Here is a 22,243-nt window from a genome sequence, read left to right on the forward strand (position 1 = left end):
GCATTTCCACTCAGTACGTAAGGGACAAAATAGAACAGTCCTCCCAGGCAACTAAGCTAACTCTGCATCCAGTAAAGTGTGCCACCCACAGTATTACAGGCTCTAAAGGCACGCACAAAGATCCTCAGAACTAAAAGATCTCCATATCGCAAACTAGCCTAATTCTGGGTGTGATGCACTTCTCTACCAATTGCTGACTACAATAAATACAAACAAAAATACCAAACACACTGTAACCACCTGCTGTTAAAGGGGAGCTGACTGGTGTGACCATGCCCTAGTTACTGGGGTGTACCATGAAAGCTACCCCCCCCCCACTCGACTATGAGATGCTCACACCCTTCTAGTGGCTAGTCAACCAATTCAGCCAATGAAGGAACATCAAGTAACAGCACATTGCAGAACAAGGAGCCCCCACTTGGAACTGTCAGCGACCACTGCCGGAACTCACAATGAGTACCTCCACCACTCCACGAGAAACACTGTCTGAATTGGAACCGCTGGATGCTCCACTTGAACTTAAACTAGGCACTTCAATTTGAACCATCAGCAGACTTGCCGGAACTCAAGAGACTGTACTGCACTGCCCATTAGGAGCCTGCCAGATCAGAACAGCCAATCAGCCCTCCAGAGACCGCAAAGAAGTCAAGGGGTTACCACAGGTCTAATGAAAATAAGAACAAAAGTGGCCCTAACACTATGCTAACACAGTGACCTACCTTTTGACTGTAAAATAACAGCTCTTCTCCTTACTTGTGTTTGCTACTACACGCAAAATGAGACTATGGGAGAATATACAAAATAGCTGACTACAGAAGCCTAGTAACTGGCTTTAAACTGGTGGGCACAGGCTACTCTTGACTTCAAAGTGCCCCACAGGCCTATGCCTGAATACTATAGCTTTTGCTCACGGGTGTGACGGCCGACTGTGGTCTGGCGCTCACGGGCCTGACAAGAAAATAGAAAAGCAAGTGTACTCCATTCTCCTATCATCACTGTGGGGTTATTATCTGTTCTAGAAGTTCTGTACTGTCTTCTCCAGTCTTTCTAACAGGGGCACTCCGAGTCCTGAAAAACACTCCTTGCCATCAGGTGTGGCAAACTCTTGCATCTTCAGGTTTGATCCCAGTGTCTCTTGTCTTGATCACGCCGTCCCGGAACTTTCTCTGCCTTTGCGCCATGCTGGCCCAGACTGGTCTTGGAGTGAGTCCCGATTTGGCTCAACGCAGCTCATTCAAAGGGTTGGTTGTGGGCATGGATTGGTTCACCGATCTGGCCACTGATCCACTAGCAGCAAATTGTTGCTGATTTGCTGTCATCATTGCTAGCATCTGCAAGAAACAAGGTGGCCTTACCTGCATCCATCCTGCGATCCTGAAAGTATCCTTCTCCTTATTCTTTCTTCGCCCTCTTCACGGGCTATGGGGGGCACCTTTTCACAGATTAGGATGTAGCAAAGATATTTTTTAGCCTGATAGGTGAATTTACTGTATCGCTGTCAGTTGTGTGTGACGCAGTCATGCTATATGACATATTGGTCCCTTTTATTGAACCAAAATGGTGGTCTGGGTGTGGTTCGGAGGCTTCTCTAGAAAAGTAGGCTGAGGGGATCTATTTATCAAACTGATCTCTGCTTATCTCAGCGATAGAACATCTTGTCTCATCTCAGGTTATCAATACAATTTTGCTGGGGGAGTGATGCTCAGCTCACCTGTGATACTGACTAGCAGGAGGCCACTCCTGCAGCCACTCCTTTACGCATATTTGAGCAGGCATGCACACTAGATCTGGAAGCCCGGAATTGGGCTTCTAGTTCCAGATTCGTTAGCAAAATTATATTATTAATTATAAAGTAAAAAAAGAAATTGAGAAAAATAGACAAACTTTATTAAAAAAAATAATAAGGAATAAATGTATTATTTGATTAGTAAATAATTTTGTGTTGGAAATGCTGATTCCTTTTGACCTTTGCATTCTCTTTAATGTTGCAAGGGTAGTTAAAGTGTCAGTTCCCCCTGTTGATTTCTCAACTGGTTTTGGAGCATGTGATTCTCAGACAGGACTTGCTGATCCTGTTCCTGCACCCAAATGTGTAGTACAACAATGACAGCAATTCCTAAGCAACACTTCCTTTGTGTGGGTGTTCTTCAATCTGCCACACTGTGAATTGTATGTGACTCTGAGATTGCCACTTGTCTTGTTTGCAATATCCCAGTGTGATGGGCCATATTTATGCAGGACACACCCAGATGAACCTCAATAGAGGTTCCATCCATGACCTCACTGCTTGATTAGATCAGGCTTAGGGTTCGAGTAGCAGAGAGAGCTCGTTACCGGCACAATATGAAACGAGGCTCTATGTGATGTCCCTGCTTTTCATCTAGAGACGGCACTGTGCTTCCTCCACAATCACCATCACCACCAGAAAGAACACCAGACCAGCAAGGGATAGGAAGTGGACAGGTGGGATAAAGTTTTGCTTGGCTTTCAATGGCTGCTACATCTGGGCAGTGTCGACTAAAGGTGAGCATGATTCTTATGTATACCACCTGGCCTTCTACCTGCATTTGTGTAAAAAGCCTTGCAGCCCTCTTACAGTTGCAGGTTTTTACAATCCCCTAAGGCCGAAAGCCTTTTACAAGTGCCTAAGTAGCTTTTCTGCTGACCTTGTGTTCCTGAATATAAACAATCATTGAAATTGACCTTGATTGATATTGATATTAAGCTCTGCTCATTGTTCTTTTTTCCTTCCTGATCCTTATGTCAGGAGTACATACTGGGTTTGATGGTAATAATATGCTTGTAATTTTAGTTTGCTTTTTGTTTTGTTTTTTTGGCAAGGGGGTTGTGGTGGGATCAGCATAATTGTATAATGTTATGTTGGATGTTACATAATCTGTACTTTTAAAATAGCCTAAAACTACTTCCTTAGTGTGCCAGCTTCTGTTATGGTGGCAGTTTGTCATTTTAGTTTATTTAAGCTGTGTGTTATAAGCAATATATCTTGCATTCTATTTACACTAAAGAGGTATGATCATGTAGGTTGGACACTGAAAATGAACATCAGTAGTTAGGAATATGAGTTTTAACTAAGCATACATTTCAGAATTTAAAATTGCCAGATAAACTGCATAAACCAATTTAGAATTTAGCAGTGTTTATTAGCAAACATAAGTCATTGATGTTTCTATGAAGACCATCATGATGTCATTAGTTTGTCATGGGATGGCCATAATAGACCCGATTCATTAATGAAAGTAAAGCAAACAAGCGTACAAATAAGCTATAAAGTATTTGTTTACTACATGAAAAACACAGTTTTTAAATTATGTACAAAATAAAAAACTAATTTGCACCCCTTGCATTGCAACATGGTTTAAACAGGAGAAAACTTACTAATTTTTGCCTTACTTTCCTTAATGAATCTGGCCAAATGTGTTCAACTGAATAGCATATTCTTTATTCATTCTCCACACACTGAACTGACATCAAAGTCTCCTTGAATGACACTAGCGACTGGCATAAGTCCCCCAATGACTTTCCATGGCCTAGTATGTCTTAAGACCCCCTTCAGCTGCCTGGAGTGTGGCTTTTTGTTGCCAATGAAGCCACTCAGCCAAGCATATTGCAAATGTTATTCCATCTGGTCTGGCAATTTATTGCTAACCTGAAGTCAATGCAACGTGTTTTTGAAGGCGTAGGGTCAGTTACAGTGAGAGTAAATTTGTGCACCAGCAATAAAATATGGTTTGCATATCAAAGTATTGTATTCTTGGTGAATTGCAAACTAAATTGAGTCATTATCACCATCACCAGCACCTTTATATTTCTGCATTTTTATCTTCATATAAATGTAAATAAACAATTTGCTCCTTCTTGCACTGCCTTCCACCCAGCATCATTATAATCTTCCGAATTATTACCTATTTCGGTGCTTATCTATATTCGCTACTGCCAGTAAATAAATGTCTTGGTTTTTGACCAAGTTTTACTGCTGCTGTTGGTGCCCCTCTGGCTTTTTGTCAGCATCAATAAGGACACTACATAACCACATTTTATTCTTCTGATTTGAAGCTGATGTGTCTTCTAATGGCAGCTTGTTCTACAGAACTTATGTTCATTTCAGAATGACTATTTTCTTTCTCGGATCTGGTGATCATGAAATGTTGCAGAAAAAGGACCACCATATAATAGACAGAGCATTCTAGTGACCACCATACAATACAGAGAGCATTCTAGTGACCACCATATAATACAGAAAGCATCCTTGTGACTACCATATAATACAGAGAGCATCCTTATAGCCAATATACAATACAGAGAGCTTCCTATTAACTGATGTACAATACATTTAGCATCTTAGTGACCGATATTCAATATAGTGAACATTCTAGTGACCACATGTTCCAGAAAGCATCTTAGTGACCGCCATATGTTGCAGAGCGTGTCTCAGTGACCATCATTTGAGGCAGAGTGTGTCTTAGTGACCGTAATACGAGGAAAAGAGCATCCTAGAAAAAGTCCTGTAAATGGGAATGGGAGCATGTAATGAGAGACGGAGAACTTGTGCAGAGTATAGTTGTCGAGTTGGGCGATATTTTGAGACTGGGAGGTATATTTACTAAACTGCGGGTTTGAAAAAGTGGAGATGTTGCCTATAGCAACCAGTCAGATTCTAGTTATTATTTATTTAGTACATGCCACAAAATGACAGCTAGAATCTGACTGGTTGCTATAGGCAACATCTCCACTTTTTTAAACCCCTGGATGTGTGTGCTAAACCCGGAATGGAGGAGCTCGGCACACGTAGTTATTAGAGTGTAAGCAGCAGACTTCAAACATAGTAGTGTTCCCACTGAAAATACTTTTTATTACTCAAAAATATAAAGAGTTTAAAAATATTTTTTTTAGCAAACAATGAACAGGAACTGTAAATGGCAAATCTCAAAGTAAATTATGAAAGATGAATGCGAGACGTAAATATTGAACCACATCTTCAAATCTGGGTGTATTGACCATTGTACAACGAACTGTTCATGGTCATTGAACTGGTGAAATCCAATAGAGTTTTGTACTGAATCGAAATTTTCCAATATGTCTCATCACCAAGCTGCCTGAAGTCTGATTGGGCAGCATAGTACAAATGGTTGCTTAAAAGGTAAAATAGTATGAAGTGGGAGGCAATGGTTTTAAGGCTGCAATGAAGTGTTACCCAGAGTAATTAAAGTTAACAGATTTACTTTATAGTGTCAAGCAGTGTTATAGATTATAAACTTGCACTCCATTGCAAATATGTATGTTTGGGTTTTGTGTGAAAGCCACTTGTTTACAAGTGAACATTTCCTTTTAAGAGTAGGGTTACAATTTAGACAAACAATATTTTTTCAGTATAACAACTATATTCTATAAGACCTATGTCTGTAGTAGCCTTTAATTTTCTCTTTCAGGAAACAAAAGCTGGGTAGAAGAAAAATGTGAAAATATCCAAACACCAATTTGCCCAGCTGGGTGAGTTTATGGCTACTATTTTCCTTCATAAATTCAAGCATATTTAAATGTACCATAGTAACAATTATCATGAATAATTTAACCAATAATTTTAATAAACACTTTAAAATAAAAGTGAAAATTTGAAAAGAATTAAACCAAACTACTAGGAGTCTTTTTATGACTAAGCTGTAAAACTCGACAAGTATTTGAAATACATATGTATGTTCATCCAAGTGTGATTCTACAACATATGTAATATTCTGCTGGTGGTAATCATTATGCGACAATGAAAACGCTGACATTGGATCCCTCAATAGGATGACACCAAAGAATATTAATACTGCCAGCTTGAAAAACAGACGTCAAACAATTCAGATGAAGAATGAAGATCTTGGCAGCCGACAATGACATCGCTTTCAAGCCCCACAATCTGATTCGAGCTGTTAAGCTGCTAATTTAAGGAGGTGCCGGCTGTATATTGTTCTTTACAAAGCCTAGAACATTGTACAGTTGGCGTCTCCTTAAATTAGCAGCTTAACAGCGCGAGTCAGACTGTGGCCCTTGAAAGTGACTTCATTCGTCTGAATTGTTTGATGTCTGTTTTTTAAGCTGCCAGTATTACCACTCTGTTGGGAATTATACCTTCGGGGTCATCCTGTAGGGGGATCCAATGTCAAAATTTTCGTCAGCGGGATAAGTTACCCAACCCTATTCTGCACTGTCAATGCAAATTCAAGATTGCACATGTCTTACCGTGACTGTGCAATCTGTACCATGATTCAATGGATCAATAAAAACAAAATAAAAAAACAAAGTGAAAATTAACCCAATTTATTTTCATTATTTATTGGGATCCCTATATACCATTATTTGTGATTAGAAGTGGCACATGTGTCTTGGGTGGTTATGGGCCACAATGAAAATTAGTATAATCCATAATTGCTTTGGTTCTATAGCACTCATGTTCCCTACTTTTTTAAACAACCGTTGAGCTTTTCCTTTTTCATAAAAGAACCTAGCAAACACACAAACTTACACCATACACATAATAACAAATCCTCTTTTGAAAATACCATCTGTGATCTTTGTACTAATACCTTCCAAGCATTACATTTCTTGTTGCCTCTCTAGAGATCTGCAGATCACTGTCCTGTTTTAATGTACATAAAATCAGTAGAGGTTCTAATACTGGGCTTGATGTGTTTTTTTTCCTGGAATCTCTCTTGTCCTTATGAAATCTCTTTCTATAAAATTCTCTAGAGTACATTTCTTGGCAAATTCAATTCCACGTTAATTTGCGAGTCATTTACACGCTCCGAATACAGGGAAAGCTATTCAATTACGGGATTCTCAGTGAGCCTGGAAATAGGGATCAATTATGCTAATTTTTGCTTCCAGGAGGCATTAGTTATGTATAAATGACATGCAAGGCAACTTGTGCTGAATTGAATTCTCCCCAAAGATCGCTTACTTGCACCACTGCTTAAATTCGCATACGCAGAATACTAATTTGTATATGGTGAACCTAGTAATGGGCAATAAATGGATTATTAAGTTGCTGTCTACTCATTTATTTAATGCATTATAGGTTCTCTCATCCTCCGGTTATCTTAGTCTCGTTGGATGGGTTCAGAGCTGAATACTTATATGTGTGGGAAGGACTTCTTCCTGTGATCAGCAAACTGAGTAAGTACCCTCACCTTTGTGCGCAGCAGTGCAGAAGCTGAAGATAAGTTAACGTAAAAGCATTATTCCTTCACATAGACATCAAATTTCAGTGTTTTTTTGCCACTAATGGGTCAAGTGATTATTTTCTGATTGACTTGGCTATTCTATATTATGGTCACCCCAATATAGGATTTTTACAGTGAAAGTCTACAGAGAAGTGGGACTAAAAGAAACGCTTCCTACCCCAGTTATTCAATATCACTGTCATGCTCTTTAATACTTTATTACGTGTTACAAGTCTTAAATATGTGCATTGTTTGTTATATAACGCCCAACAACAGACTGGAATTGGTTCAGTTGACGGTGATGAGACAGGAAATGTAAGAGCTTTGGGAGCAAGGAAAGTATTAACCCATGAACATGCAAAAAATAAAGTATTTACACATCTGTCTGTCTTCCCAGTTCACTTATCACAAAGCACAGGGCTGTTTTCCTAGAGGGCCATTTTGTTCTGGGACTGCAAGGACATAGGTCCTACAATCATCTTAAATCTCAAGGTACCCAAAAGTCCTAATTCAAATTCAAAAGTTCTAACTGTAGACCTCTACAACTATCCCAAGTTCTCATAGAGCTTCATCTCCAAATGATAAAAATGGAAGGAACTTCACACAGAATGCTTTGTATTAGTTGATTTTTTGTTTTGTTTTGTACTTCTGTTTTGCAAAGCTGAAATGCCCGAATTGTGGGGGCTGCTATAAATTTTGTAAAATGGGTATGAAGGCCCACTAGATTGATTTTTACCCTACTGATGTCTTAAAGCCACCTGAACAACTGTTGTTAACCCTGCTCTTTGCTATGCTTCTCCATAGCTTATATTCAACTTACACTAGGTTAATTTGTTTACATTTTCAGAACAATGTGGGACATATACACGTGCTTTAAGGCCGGTGTATCCGTCAAAAACGTTTCCCAACCATTACAGTATTGTAACAGTAAGTGGTTTTATTGGTTGCATATCTCAATGTATCACATTTCACGATGTTATAAGTTTAGACCAAGGTTGTATAAATCTGAGTGACTATTCATAGATGTGCCAATTAATGAAATTCTGTGACTTTTCTTGGAAAATAGTGATAGTTGGCTACTATGTTGTTAGTATCAATTACTCTATTTCACATTTACCAGCTGCTGTTACAGCCTGCATGCAAGTGAATTTCATAATAACGAGACAAAACTAAATTGTGATGTTTTTTAAGATTGTTGTTGGCTTCATTCTGTAAAGCATGGGCTTTGCTTCTCAATAGTCCTAACCCAACCCCTACAACAAACTTGCCACATCTGTCAGCGCACCTAGCATGCACTCATGTGTCAAGTGACGTGTCATGATTAAATTTACATTTCTGTCTCTTATACATACTCTGCTATTGGAGTCACACAAAAGTTTAAAAATATAAATCATATATAAAAATGATCTGGGCATTATGTTTTTATATTTTAAGAGAAGTGGAGATCTGCAGCCCTATTCTAGTTTCTCTGACCCGCTGCAGCATTTTTTTGCTAAGCTGGTATGTTCACAACCATGTTATCTTTACATAAAAATGTCTTCCTTTACAGGTTATAAAATGAGATGACATTTTTTTGAACACACTAGTACAGCTACTTAGTATCAATTTATCTGCATTTTATATAGACACAGCATGCATAAAATGAATACTCTCTGTATTAACATGCTCTTCTGATTCTAGGGACTCTATCCAGAGTCACATGGTCTTGTGGACAATAAAATGTATGATCCTCACAGGAATGTATTTTTCACACTAAGAAATGAAGAGAAGTTTCACCCTTCATGGTACCAAGGAGAACCTGTATGTATAACTAAAACAGAAAATATTACATTTGTTTGTGATTATAGTCTTATTAAATAGGATGCACTTTTAATGTTCTCATATATATTATAGCCAATTGGGTGTTCCATTATATACTGCCACATGAAAGGGAGATAACTCTCCTCCCCACTCTCTTATCCCAGTTGACAGAGAGACTGACAGAGGTCTGTATTTAATCCACACCCCACCTCCTGATGGCTCAATAATATAGAAGTTCTGGGAGTCGGACTGTTAACTGAGAACTAATAATAAAAGTAACCGCTTATCAGGAACACCTTGACATATATTTCATAAGCTCCTCATTGCTCATTGTGAGACAAGTGGGTATTGTTACTCACATTTTAGGGGTGGCTCCTTTCCCATTCATAAGTTCCCTCTCATTAAATCAGTCCTGATGAGCTTTTGAAGTATATGCTATCACTTTTATTATTGGATATATGTTTGGAAAGTGTAAGAGACCACACAGCATATTCAGAGCAGCACTGCTTCACATAGACGTGAAAGAAGGAGACAGACCCCACTGTAAGACATTGTTGGTTAAATGAAAACTGACTCTATGCCCCCATCCACATCACAGGGGGCAGCTTGTTATTGTGGCTCAGGGAGACCATTTCAAAGTACTGAGAGGAAGCCAGTGACAATATGCCTCTTGTCAATGGTGGGTAGCTGTTACGAGCCGCAGCGGTACTCACAGCCGCTGCAGCTCAGTTCTGGTGCCCTCTGACGTCCCGGCCGTCACCTTGACGACCAGGACATCATTTCCGGAGTCTACCCGACCATTGCCAAGGCAACAGTCAGACACCAACGGTAGTAGAGCCGTGTCCCGGCGGCTGGGGACAGCCGGGCGCGTGCGCAGGAATTGACACAAGCCTGTGGGCTAATTTAATAAGAGCATTATTAATTAAGTAGGGGCTGTATGTAATTTCAGAGCTAGGCTCTGATTGGCTGATGCTGATATTTAAGGCAGTGAGGTCTGCAGCCTCACTGCCGGTTATAGCGCTCTGTTTCCTGCTTCTGAGCCCTGTTGGTGTTTAACCTCTGATTGTCCTCTGGTGTATGACCCCTTGCTTGGATTTGGACCCTGCCTGTTTGCTCATGACCCTGACCCTTCTTGCCTGTATCTTGGACCTTACTACCCTGCCTGTGACCTCTGACCTCGGCCTGTTATTTGGATTCGCTATCCGCTGCCAGCCCTCGACCTTTGCCTGGACTTCTCTCCGCTTTCCTGGGTTCTCCCCAGCCGGTGCACAATTCACGACCCTCTGTTAGTATGCGGCCAAGTCTGTCCCCACCACTAGGGGCTCCAGTGCACACCAGGCTTTCGGAGCAGACTCCGGGTTTTGTTGTACCGGCTGGAGGGGTTCCTAACAGTAGCATCTCTTGTGACAGGCAGCAGTACATTCACAAAAAATAAAGCTTTTCTTAGTCAGGCCACTTGAAGAAAGGTGAAAAGGGCTGTGGTGTAACTACCACCACAGCAAGGGGTGCAACCGTAATGGGACCTTAAGGTGAGAGAGGCCAGGCAGTGCCAGTCCACTCCCCGAAGGCCTCTGTTCTCTGCTGAGTTTGTGCGAGGGTTAGTGCACAAGCAATGAAGCCCATATTTGTCTACTCTTCTGGAATGTTTGGGAGATTCTTGAATTTTGGGAACTTCTCCCAGACTCCCGGTAGTGCAGCCCATCCTATCCATTTTCTAGCAAAGTGAGCAAAGTGATGAGAATCGTTATCGCCATGCAACCCCCTTACCTGCCATTTGACCTTCTATACCAATGCATATTCATAAGAACAGAAAGAGGGCCTCATTTATTTAGCAATATGTTGAAGCAATTATTGCTGATCCCATAATAATTACATTCTATGTAACAAGACTAATTTTTTTCTGTCCTTCTTTACATTTTGATATAAAATAACATTAAGCCAACTTGGAATAGCATTACCAGATATCAAATAAGTCATTGAAATTGAGTATATAATTCCAGTCTGAAGCGAGATGAAGTCTATGTTTTAAACAATATCTGTACTTATGATTTTAGTTAATAATATCAGTACTGTATATACTGTATTGTAAATGAAATAATTCAATGTTACTGCAATAGTATGGTCGGTGGCGCACATGGGCATACTGAGGGTGGGATATAACATCTGTGTCACCAATGCAGTCTTATTGTGGGCAGTATCTAGCATTTAGGTTAGTCTTGAGGTGGACAAACTTTGTAATTAACTATGTCAGGATGTCTTTTACCAAAACGTATAAATATATGTACATTATGCCTTTCAGATTTTGTTTTAAAGCACGGCTAGTGATTTATTACTGAGAAGTCCTTCTAGCTTGGTTTAATATGTAAAAGGCAGTAAAATAATATCTAATTTTGAATTTTAAAGCACTTTATTTCATCACTAAAGTAATGTGGTGTAGGGTAAGATAAGTGCAGAACTGCCACTTTTGTCCCCCTACAACACTCCCGGTAAACTCAGCAAATTGACTCTGCAATATTGCCACCCCTGCAATCTTCTTGCCTTCTGCAGGCCTGCTCAAAAATACACTCATTTTCACCAACATTCTGGTCAGGGGTTAGTTTGTTGGGAAGCTTCTGCTCCTAACAGGTCATGAACTACAGTAAGTCATTGCAGTAAGTCTAAGAAATGAGTGACATGGTAAACAGGCACATTTATCAATAGACACCTGTTTATAACTTCAGGAAAAATTTAAACATCCATTAGACGGGCTACATAAGTGTATACATAGATTAACTTGCCAAGTTGTGCCTGTATTGTAACCCAATTTTAATTCACTAAGCTACTACTAAATGATGCTTCCTATCTAGGGCTCATCAACTACCACATGCCTTCTCAATCATGATTGGCATGACGTGTCACTGGTGTGTAATACAGTGCCAGTTGGTAAAGTATCTAATAATGCAGATTGTTTCGACATGACTGGTAAGCTGTGATTGGTCAGATTTGTACAGTAAAGGAACTCATTCATGTAAAGTTGTATTCTTGGGTCTTTTTTTGGTTCTTTTGAAATGCCAGAAATGGAGAAGTACTTAAGTGGCAATATTCAAATAAGTTGATCAAAATACTCTGTTTATAGGTATGGATAACAGCAATGAATCAAGGGTTAAAGACGGCAACTTTCTTTTGGCCGGGATCAGATGTTAAGGTTAATGGAACTTATCCAAACTTTTATAAAATATACAATAGGTAATTACATTAAAAGTGGTAATACATTTTTGATTGTAGTTCTGTATCAATTACTGTATCCAATTGTAATATACATATGCTTCCCAATATTCCTTTTCAGAAAGTAGGCATGGGGGGTGGATTAAGGAGTGTTTATGTGAAGCGGGTGAATGTTTTGCACTGATCAGGAGCGGGCTTATTTGTCCTGATTTTTTGCGGTAAGATGTAAAGTAGTAAATGAATACACAACTCTGATATGCATTATTCATAATATCAGTATTGCTTTCATCTGTTGTAGACGGCTTTGTTGCATCTTTAGTAACAAGTATGATACTAGATAGTCAAGTCCATAAATATTGGGACATTGACACAATTCTCATATTTTGGGCTCTATACACCACCACAATGGATTTGAAATGAAACTAACAAGATGTCCTTTAGCTGCAAATTTTCAGCTTTAATTTGAGGGAATTTACATCCAAATCAGGTGAACGGTGTAGGAATTATAACGGTTTCTATATGTGCCGCCTACTTTTTAAGGTACCAAAAGTAATGGGACAATCGACTCAAAAGCTATTTCATGGACATGTGTGGGCTATTCCCTCGTTATTTCATCATCAATTAAGCAGGTAAAAGGTCTGGAGTTGATTCTAGGTGTGACATTTGCATTTGGAATCTGTTGCTGTGGACTGTCAATATGAGATCCAAAGAGCTGTCACTATCAGTGAAGCAAGCCATCATTAGGCTGAAAAATCAAAACAAAACCATCAGAGAGATAGCAAAAACATTAGATGTGGCCAAATCAACTGTTTGGATCATTCTTAAAAATAAATAACACACCGGAGAGCTCAGCAACACCAAAAGACCCGGAAGACCACGGAAAACAACTGTGGTGGATGGCAGAAGAATTTTTTTCCCTGGTGAAGAAAAACCCCCTTCACAACAGTTGGCCAAATCAAGAACACTCTCCAGGAGGTAGGTGTATATGTGTCAAAGTCAACAATCAAGAGAAGACTTCATAAGAGTGAATATAGAGGGTTCACCACAAGATATAAACCATTTGTGAGCCACAAAAACAGGAAGACCAGATTAGAGTTTGGCAAACAACATCTAAAAAAGCCATTGCAGTTCTGGAACAACATCCTATGGACAGATGAGACAAATATCAACTTGTACCAGAGTGATGGGAAGAGAAGAGTATGGAGAAGGAAAGGAACTGCTCATGATCCAAAACATACCACCTCATCAGTGAAGCATGGTGGTGGTAGCGTCATGGCGTGGGCATGTATGGCTGCCAATGAAACTGGTTCCCTTGTATTTATTGATTATGTGACTGCTGAAAAAAGCAGCAGGATGAATTCTGAGGTGTTTCAGGCAATATTATCTGCTCATATTTAGTCAAATGCTTCAGAACTCATTGGACGGCGCTTCACAGTGCAGATGGACAATGACCCGAAGCATACTACAAAAGCAACCAAAGGGTTTTTTAAGGCTAACAAGTGGAATGTTATGCAATGGCCAAGTGAATCACCTGACCTGAATCCGATTGATCATGCATTTCACTTGATGAAGACAAAACTGAAGGGAAAATGCCCAAAGAACAAGCAGGAATTGAAGACATTTGCAGTAGAGGCCTGGCAGAGCATCACCAGGGATGAAACCCAGCTTCTGGTGATGTATATGCCTTCCAGACTTCAGGCTGTAATTGACTGCAAAGGATTTGCAACAAAGTATTAAAAAGTGAAAGTTTGATGTAGGATTGTTTAGTTTGTCACATTACTTTTGGTCCCTTAAAAAGTGGGAGGCACATATGGAAACCGTTGTAATTCCTACACTGTTCACCTGATTTGGATATAAATTCCCTCAAATTAAAGCTGAAAGTCTGCAGCTAAAGCACATCTTGTTAGTTTCATTTCAAATTCATTGTGGTCGTGTATAGAGCCCAAAATATGAGAATTGTGTCGATGTCCCAATCAGGCGCGGGCTGGTAAGTGGAAGCCCAGGGGGCGCACAGGCGGCCACATCACGTGACACGCGATGCGGGCGTGTCCAATGACGCGGCAGCATCGCGTGACATGTGATGCTGACGCGGCCGCATCACATGTCTTGTGATGCGGCCGCTTGCAATATTTATTAAATATTATATTCAAGGGGGGGGGGGGCGGCGGCCCAAATAGCTGTAAAACTGAGCGGCCCGGGGGGGCGATGCCCCCCTGCCCCCCGGCCCAGCCCGCCTCTGGTCCCAATATTTATGGAATTGACTGTATACTACTAGTAGACTAATCCAATACTTCATGCCTGCAATTCAGTATTTATGACCCTAACCTGAAATTAGCTATTATCCTGTGAATATTGGCATTAACTTCAGGCAATACTGGATACTAGAAAAATAATTTGTTGCTTTTTTAAGATAATGTCTGACTGTTGTATTATAAGAAATAAAATTAAAACTGTAAAAAGTGCTGTAAAAATATTTTGAGATAGAAACACAATGGGCTTGATTCAGCAAGGAAAATAAAGCCAAAAAATGTGTAACTTTTCACATTGAGAAAACCATGTTGCATTGGAGGGGGAGGTAAACTTAAAATGTGATGGCAGATTTATAGTTGGGGTAGGGCATGTGATAGATTAACTTTAAATTTCACTGTACAAATAAAGCTATCAAGGATTTGTGTGCTACATAAAAAAAATAGCCAGTATTTATCTTATGAGCAAAATAATAAACTCATTTGCACCCCTTGCATTGTAGGATGGTTTTGTACAGGATGAATCTTGGCCAATGTATTTATTACTGTTCTATTACTATCATGTTGTAAGTGCAGAAAAATGTTTGTGTGTGTGTATATGTATATATATATATATAATATATATATATATATATATATATATATATATATATATATATATATTTTATATTACAATGCATTCCTCTCTACAGCTCAGTCCCTTTTGAAGATAGAGTCATGTCTGTCCTTAATTGGCTGCGTTTACCTGCAGATGTTAGGTAAGCTCATTATTTTTTGCACTCTAATGTAAGGAATTTAAAAAATCATATTTCAAGTCCACTGTCAAATATTGTTTTATATGGCTACGAAACTCCAAGGTGAGGTCTCATATCATTGTACTCTAAAGTAAGAAATACATTATTACGTATAGTACAATTTTACAAAACACCATCAACTCAACTATACAGCATATTACACTTTACCGTCCTACAATACACTACAGCATGCACTAACAATTAGAGATGGGCGGGTCCGGTTCTCCGAGAACCGAACCCACCCGAACTTTGGGTATACGAGTACCGAGCTGAGCAGCTCGGTACTCTCCCGCCCATTCCGAATCCAAATCGAGGCCGAACGTCATTGTGACGTCGTCGGATCTCGGGGCTCGGTTCTCGCGATACTTCAACTTTATAAATACACGCCTCCACAGCAATCCATCGCCATTTGACAGAGGGAGAGAGCAGGGTGTAGTCATAGGCTAATTAGAGCAGGGACAGAGAATACAATATTGTTCTTGCAATTGCTCTAACCAAAATCGCTAGTGCAGAGAGGAGGATAGAGGTTTATTATTTTTTTCTTCATATTTGGCACTCCCCAGCGCTTTTGGGGTGTCCCCCATAATTGTGCATAAATATTTCTGGCTGTCAAAAGTCATATCTGTCAGCAGTATCTACTAAATAATTTTTAGCACTCCTCAGTGCTTTTGGGGTGTCCTCCCTAATTGTGCATTAATACTTCTGGCTGTCAAAAGTCATAACTGTCAGCAGTATCTACTAAATAATTTTTAGCACTCCTCAGTGCTTTTGGGGTGTCCTCCCTAATTGTGCATTAATATTTCTGGCTGTCAAAAGTCATATCTGTCAGCAGTATCTACTAAATAATTTTTAGCACTCCTCAGTGCTTTTGGGGTGTCCTCCCTAATTGTGCATTAATATTTCTGGCTGTCAAAAGTCATAACTGTCAGCAGTATCTACTAAATAATTTTTAGCACTCCTTAGTGCTTTTGGGGTGTCCTCCTTAATTGTGCATTAATATTTCTGGCTGTCAAAAGTCATATCTGTCAGCAGTATCTACTAAATAATTTTTAGCACTCCTCAGTGCTTTTGGGGTGTCCTCCCTAATAGTGCATTAATATTTCTGGCTGTCAAAAGTCATAACTGTCAGCAGTATCTACTAAATAATTTTTAGCACTCCTCAGTGCTTTTGGGGTGTCCTCCTTAATTGTGCATTAATATTTCTGGCTGTCAAAAGTCATAACTGTCAGCAGTATCTACTAAATAATTTTTAGCACTCCCCAGTGGTTTGCGCTCAGAATGGATTCAAAGCAGTCCACATATGATCTGAATGAGCAACCAGGTTCTGTCACCAGTCCTGATGTTAGTGTTCCCAGTACGTCATCTGGCCAAGGCGATGTCAAACAACAGAGTGTTTTCAAATTAGTGCAAAAAACAAAAACCAAAAAAAAATTTACTGTATTGAAGCGAAAAAGAAGTGTAACTGAGCAAAAGTTAAGTGACGATAAAAAAAAAATTGCAAGCATGCCATTCTACACACGCAGTGGCAAAGAGAGAATGAGGCCTTCACCTTTGGCTATTAGTGGCATATCCCAAAAAGTTACCCAGCCTACAATTGGTGCACAACTACTGTTACGCATCAAAGCTGAGCTGCAAGATAACAGTGAGGCATTACAGGAGAATATTTGCTCTGATTCACAAATGACAACAATCCCTGTGGAGAGTCCATCCAACAGTGGGATGTCTAATCGTGAGCATTCTGCTGATGTGTGCCTTAATAGCCCGAGTGTAGCCGGTGATACCCAAATTGAGGATGCCACTTTGGAATTAGAAGAGGATGAGGGGGAGATTTGTGTAGGCGACGAGGGCGCTAATGATGATGTTGATGATTATGATGCAGACAGATACCAAATTGCCTTTCTCAATTTCTATTTATATTCTAGATTATATAACGGCTGAATAGTTTTCTATTTTACTCCTAGTGGAGAGAGGATCTGATGCAGACAGATACCAAACTGCCTTTGTCCATTTCAATTTATATTGTACAGTATATAACGGCTGAATTTATTAGTATTTTATACAAGTGGAGGGGGGCCTAGAGAGACAGAAACCAAACTGTCTTTCTCCATGTCAATTAATATTGTACAGTCTATAATGGCTGAATTTTTTAGTATTTTATACAAGTGGAGGGGGGCCTAGAGAGACAGAAACCAAACTGGCTTTCTCCATGTCAATTAATATTGTACAGTCTATAATGGCTGAATTTTTTGGTATTTTATACAAGTGGAGGGGGGCCTTGAGAGACAGAAACCAAACTGGCTTTTTCCATTTCTTTACATATTTAACTATAAGTGTAGGGTGTAATATACATTCAAAGACGATGGCTGCATTGCCAATATGCATAGATGGAGAGGAAGACAATCTGTTTTGTGTGTAGAATAGGCCTACCAACGAAGAATTAAACTGTTTTTTTGGATGATTTATTACCTCAACAATTAGATTACTTGTCTCTAAAACAGTTGGAGCACTAAATTGGGTTAATTTAGGCCCAAAAACATGGATTTTCCAAAAAAATAGCAAAACAAAACAAAACCAAACAAAACCAAAACCAAAACACGCAATGGCAGTTTTGCAAAACCAAAACCAAAACACGACGGTAATCCAGATCCAAAACCGAATCCAAAACCAAAACACGGGGATCAGTGACCATCTCTACTAACAATACATGTTACACCATAAGTATGCAATCCGTTGCGATGAAGCTTTTGTGGAACTTAAAGTCCCATAACAGCCAGAGAGCCATTGATTGCCTCGGTCTGCTGTACATATAAACTAAACTACTGAACAGCCAATCAAAGCTATGCTAAAAGTCACCTCCCATGTGCTTTTCCTCTCCAAGGGGATTAGCTCCTGTGGCCACATGCAGCATTCTGTGGCAAGAGACGAGCCACATGCAAGTGCCTGTCAGAGTAGTTCTAAGCGATAGTTCTGTATTATTATACTATATTCCATCATAAACTCAAATAAAGGGTGCTGTCCCGCCATCCCAATTCCACGACTGTTTGAGGGTATGCTCTGCCTATGGATACTGCTTCAGTGCTGCATGTACCAGTGGCAGATGCACACAGCATTGCCAGGGCCGGATTAACCCGAGGTCTAACTGGGCTACAGCCCAGGGGCCTCGGGCATCCAGGGGGCCCTTGACAGAGCTCAGCAGAATCATTGATCAGGACAGGGGCGGGGGCGCCCCCGGCCCGATCAATGCTGAGCTCTGTCACTGCAATCCTCCTTCTCTGGCGCTCAGTAATCTCCTTACTGAGGAGATCTCACGAGAGTGTCACGAGATCTCCTCAGTAAGCAGCTTACAGCGCGCTGCGAAGGAGGACTGCAGTGACAAGGGAAGAAAAGGTAAGCGCTTGGGGGGGGGGGGGCGGTCGGCTAACGGGGGGGCCTCACGGGGGAATGGGGGCCCCCTTAGCCCAGGGGCCTCCATTCCGTTAATCCGGCACTGAGCATTGCAGAGGTGTTTTTAGGTGAGGGGAGGGGGGCTGGGGCAGGGGCAGCTTGGCTCTTTGGAAGCACTGGAAATGTCGAAGAACCATGCCTTGGTTAAAGACTGTTTAGGTGGATGTTCTAGTTGTCCTTGTTCCACGTGTGTCAGTTTGTCCTTCAAACTTTCAAACATTACTTTTTCCTTAATACATAATAATTCTGTTAAGTATAGTTGATATCCTGCATTTCAGATATACTGTTTTAGTTTTTTTGTGTGTGCAATTTGTTTTGATTATATGTCATAGACTGCAGTTAATAATAAAAATTATGGGGTCTATCATTGGCAGTCAGATTTTGGCATTCACTAACATTCCTTATTGCCACTTATCACAGAGATAAAGAATGAAGTGTCTCCTAATAATGTAGAACAGCTGGGACAGTGGTGACAGTTCACTGAAACTTTGTTTCACTGGCAAGTATTTTCGCAGGCAATGTAACACTGCAGCGAAAGTCTTCTCTTCCCAGTCACTTCTATCCTCTTTCTATTGTGAATGTATGGTGACGCATGTATGGTGAAAGTGATCCTTTTTTATAAACTGACCCCAGATCCATTTGCAGGATTTCATTTAAAATATCAGATAATAAAACTATTGGCTTTGACATTTTAAAATAAATAGAACTTATCATGGAAGGATGTTTTGAGACTTAACCAATTTGGTTTTATTTCAGAACTAGGTGTAACAGACGATATATACACTATATGGACAAAGTAATCAGAGGCTTGACCATTACACCATCAGGGAATGTAATGACATTGTCTTCAAATACATATACTTTAATAGGGAGTTGGTCCCTCTTTTACAGCGATCAAAGCTTCACTCTTCTTGGAGGGCTTTCTACAAGATGTTGGAGTGTTTCTGTGGGAATTTGTGCCCATTCATCCTGTAGAGCATTTATGAGGTCAGTCACTGATATTGGATGAGAAGGCCTGGTGTTCGATGGGGTTGAGGTCAGTGCTCTGTGGGAGCCAGTCAATTTCTTCCACACCGAACTCCTCAAACCATGTTTTTGTAGTCCTTGCTTTGTGCGCTGGAGGGGCACAGTCATGTCCGAATAAAACAGGCCCTTTCCCAAACTGTTGTCATAAAGTTGGAAGCATAGCATTGTCCAAATAACTTGGTATGCTGAAGCATTAGGATTGCCCTTTGCTGGAGATAAGGAACCTAGCCCAAACTCTGAAAAACAGTTCCATACCATTACCCCTCTTCCACCAAACTTCACAGTTGGCATAGTTTGCAGTCAGGCAGGTAATGTTCTCCCGGCATCCGCCAAACCCAGACTTGCCCATCTGACTTCCAAACAGAGCAGCGTGATTCGTCACTCCATGCTTCCACTGCTCCATAGTCCAGTGTCAATGTGCTTTACACCACTCCATCTGATGCTTGGCATTGGTCTTTGTAATGTGAGGCTTGCATGCAGCTGCTTGGCCATGGAAACCCATTCCATTAAGCTCCCTTTGCAGAGTTTTTGTGCTTACATTAATGCCAGTGTAGGTTCGGAAATCTTCAGCTATAGAATCAGCAGAGTGTTGGCGACCTTTACGCACCATGCACCTTAGCACTCACCGATCTGTGATTTTACGTGGTCTTCCGCTTCATGGCGGAGTTGCTGTTGTTTCTAAATGCTTCCACTTTTTAATAATATCAGTTGCAGTTGACTGTGGAATATCCAGCAGGGATGAAATTTCATGAACAGTCTTATTGCAAAGGTGGAGTCCTATCACAGTACCACGCTTGAGGTCACTGAGCTCTTCAGAATGCCCCATTTTGTATCACAAATGTTTGCAAATGGAGATTGCATGGCTATGTGCTTGATATTATACACCTCTGGCAACAGGTCTGATTAAAACACCTTTATTTAATAGTTAACAGGTGTGGCCAAACACTTTTGTCCATATAGTGTACATATATACAGTTGATACTGACTGCAGCAGACAGGCAGTATGACAAGCTTATGCAGTTAATGTACTTAACACTATTATAGTACATTAATATATGCAGACGGTAGTAAGCTTATATTGTGGGCAATGTCAGAGAACCGGTTGCTCATATATATTTTGTGCCTCCGGTCACTTTATATATCTATATCTAAGTAAGAGAATACAAAACTGATGCAGCTTTAGATATGACTTCTTTACAGTTCATCTGTCCCTTGGAAGAATCTGCTGAGAACTGAACTTCCTGTCTGTGCATGCTCAGTAGAGCGATGGGGTTCCCATGAGGCTGCCCCACTTCCTGTCTTTACTAGATCACAGGAGACACCACTATCACGATGGGAGATGGAGTGTAGCGCTCCATATGGACACTGAAATGGTGTTATCGTTTAAGGAAAAGATGTCCTTTCACCATCCAAATAATGGTTGATGGGGTGGTAACTAGGTTTATGTAGGATGAACTATTTAATTCTATGGTGTTAACCTTTCTTAAATTTGGTGAAAAGGTAAGATCACTGTTTTATAAATAGATCCATATAAGTGCTCCCCATGATCTCCGCATGTAATAGATACAATAGATCTAAAGTTTATTTTATCTGTGGAAATACAAGCGATACCTATGGAGGTGAGACTAAATGAATTCTATTTCTGAGTTCCCAGATTTTATCATTGCAGTGAATAGCCACTTAATAAGAAAACTTATCACCATTAGAACATGTTGCACAGTCGTTTTTTTTCACACTTAATCTATTACAAATCACATAACGTGGTTAGACATTGTCTCAACTGTCTAATTTGTTAAACATGGGTTTTCTTTAAAATTCTTGTGATTTTTAGTGATGTGACAAAAATCTTTTCCTATACATTTCAATGGTGTTTCCAGTTTGTGTGTTACATGTAGAAACCCAATTGAAATAAATGGACACATATAAATTAATCGGTAGTTAATAGGAAAAACTAATCGAATAACTAATACGCATAAGTGTTAGATGAGTATTAGTTGAAAAAATACACATGCAGCATAATCTGAACCCCCCCCCCCCCTCCCCAACAGGCAGATCATAAAGGTGTGGTCTTCCTACTACAGTGAAAACTAAGGTGGTCAGCACACAGTTGGTGGGGTTACAAAAAAATTGTGGGCCAGGTTAATGAGCAAGATTTTAACCCTTGGAGTGGCAATTTTGCTACCCCAATTGTCCCAGTAACCCAGGTCCCTAATACTCCTGCCTGTTATACCATAGAGAATAAAAATGTAAAACACATACACAATTTTAAAATAAACTTTAATTTAATAAAATATTGTCTAAACCCTATTTTTTCACTTTGATAAATACAAAATAAAATTAATTCTTGATCTGTCATAACCTATAAAGGAAATAAAATTATAATTTTTTCTTTCTTCTGTCTTGATCCCGTCATAGTACACATGGGTAAAGAAAATTTAAAATTTCCCATAAACATGCCACATCTGCTCACTAGCATGGGACTCTCCTTCTCCAGCAGCTAATCACA

The 22,243-nt window shown here is 40.0% G+C and overlaps 1 protein-coding gene across 1 annotated transcript in view; it reads left to right on the forward strand.

Moving 5' to 3' along the window:
* The window catches only part of ENPP1 (ectonucleotide pyrophosphatase/phosphodiesterase 1), a 91,284-nt gene that overhangs the window by 26,081 nt on the left and 42,960 nt on the right, over positions 1-22,243 (forward strand). The window contains exons 5-10 of the mRNA XM_075203087.1: positions 5,448-5,508; positions 7,079-7,176; positions 8,071-8,150; positions 8,904-9,023; positions 12,139-12,248; positions 15,166-15,231. Of these exons, the coding sequence (XP_075059188.1) occupies positions 5,448-5,508; positions 7,079-7,176; positions 8,071-8,150; positions 8,904-9,023; positions 12,139-12,248; positions 15,166-15,231 (535 nt within the window). The remainder of the gene's footprint in view (positions 1-5,447; positions 5,509-7,078; positions 7,177-8,070; positions 8,151-8,903; positions 9,024-12,138; positions 12,249-15,165; positions 15,232-22,243) is intronic.

Source organism: Mixophyes fleayi, chromosome 3, assembly GCF_038048845.1.
Source record: "Mixophyes fleayi isolate aMixFle1 chromosome 3, aMixFle1.hap1, whole genome shotgun sequence".
NCBI lineage: Eukaryota > Metazoa > Chordata > Amphibia > Anura > Limnodynastidae > Mixophyes > Mixophyes fleayi.